This window comes from Parus major, unplaced genomic scaffold (genome assembly GCF_001522545.3).
Source record: "Parus major isolate Abel unplaced genomic scaffold, Parus_major1.1 Scaffold341, whole genome shotgun sequence".
Taxonomy (NCBI): domain Eukaryota; kingdom Metazoa; phylum Chordata; class Aves; order Passeriformes; family Paridae; genus Parus; species Parus major.
The window spans coordinates 1-1,135 of record NW_015379283.1 but is presented as its reverse complement, the minus strand read 5'-3'; the positions used below and the strand labels follow the sequence as shown (position 1 = coordinate 1,135).

Sequence of the window (1,135 nt, the reverse complement as noted above, 5' to 3'; positions counted from 1 at the left end):
GGTCTGGGCCGATTCCCACCCTCGGGGGTGTCCCGCTGTCCCTCTGATGTCCCCGTGTCCCCGCAGGTGGCCGGTCACAGGCGCTGGCGCTGGCTCTGCGGCCGCGGGCTGTGCTGTTCTGTCGCCTGTCGCTGTCGCTGTCGCTGTCACCGCCACAGCCGCGGGTGGCCCCGGGCCCGCGAGTGTTCGGCGTGGAGCTGTCACAGCTGGTGGCCCGCGAGGGACACCCGGGACAGGTCCCGCTGCTCGTGCTCAAGTGCCTGGCCGAGATCGAGCGGCGTGGGCTGGCGGTGAGTGTGGTGACAGAGTGACCAGAGTGACCAGAGTGACCACGGAGTGACCGGGGTGACCAGAGGTGACCAGAGTGACCACGGAGTGACCGGGATGACCAGAGTGACCAGGGGTGACCGGGGAGTGACCAGGGAGTGACCAGGGGTGACCAGGGGTGACCAGGGAGTGACCAGGAGTGACCAGAGTGACCACGGAGTGACCAGGAGTGACCAGGGAGTGACCAAGGGGTGACCAGGGAGTGACCGGGATGACCAGGAGTGACCAGGGAGTGACCAGGGGTGACCAGGAGTGACCGGGGAGTGACCAGGGAGTGACCAAGGGGCGACTGAAGCCGAGGAATGACCGGGCCCGGGGGGTGACCGCTGATGACCGGTGGCCGGAGAGTGACCGGTGGCCGGAGAGTGACCAGCAGTGACCCCGCAGGTGGTGGGGCTGTACCGGCTCTGCGGCTCGGCCGCGGCCAAGAAGGAGCTGCGGGACGCCTTCGAGAGGGACAGCGCGGCCGTGGCATTGTCCGAGCGGCTCTGCCCGGACATCAACGTGGTCACCGGTCAGGGGGACACGCGGGGACATCCCGGGGGGGATTTTGGGGTTGAAAGGGAGGGATTTGGGGGTGAAAAGGGGGGTTCCTGGTATCAAAAAAAAGGGTTCCCAGTATAACAAATGGGATCCCAGCCCCAAAATGGGACCCTGGCCCCACAACCGGGACCCCGTGGTGTCTTGCAGGGATCCTGAAGGATTTCCTGCGGGAGCTGCCGTCCCCGCTGGTGCCGCCCCGGCTGCAGCGCTCGGTGCTCGAGGCCATGGCCCAGAGACCCCCCCGGGACCCCCCCGGGGACCCCGC

General features: G+C 67.9%; 1 protein-coding gene across 1 annotated transcript in view; it reads left to right on the top strand.

Annotated features, from left to right (window-relative positions):
• Window positions 1-1,130, top strand: part of LOC107198828 (rho GTPase-activating protein SYDE1-like) — a gene marked incomplete at its 3' end in the record, with an annotated part of 3,579 nt that extends 2,449 nt beyond the window's left edge. The window contains exons 2-4 of the mRNA XM_019005428.1: window positions 46-290; window positions 715-841; window positions 1,018-1,130. Of these exons, the coding sequence (XP_018860973.1) occupies window positions 46-290; window positions 715-841; window positions 1,018-1,130 (485 nt within the window). The remainder of the gene's footprint in view (window positions 1-45; window positions 291-714; window positions 842-1,017) is intronic.
• Between the last annotated feature and the right edge of the window lie 5 nt (window positions 1,131-1,135).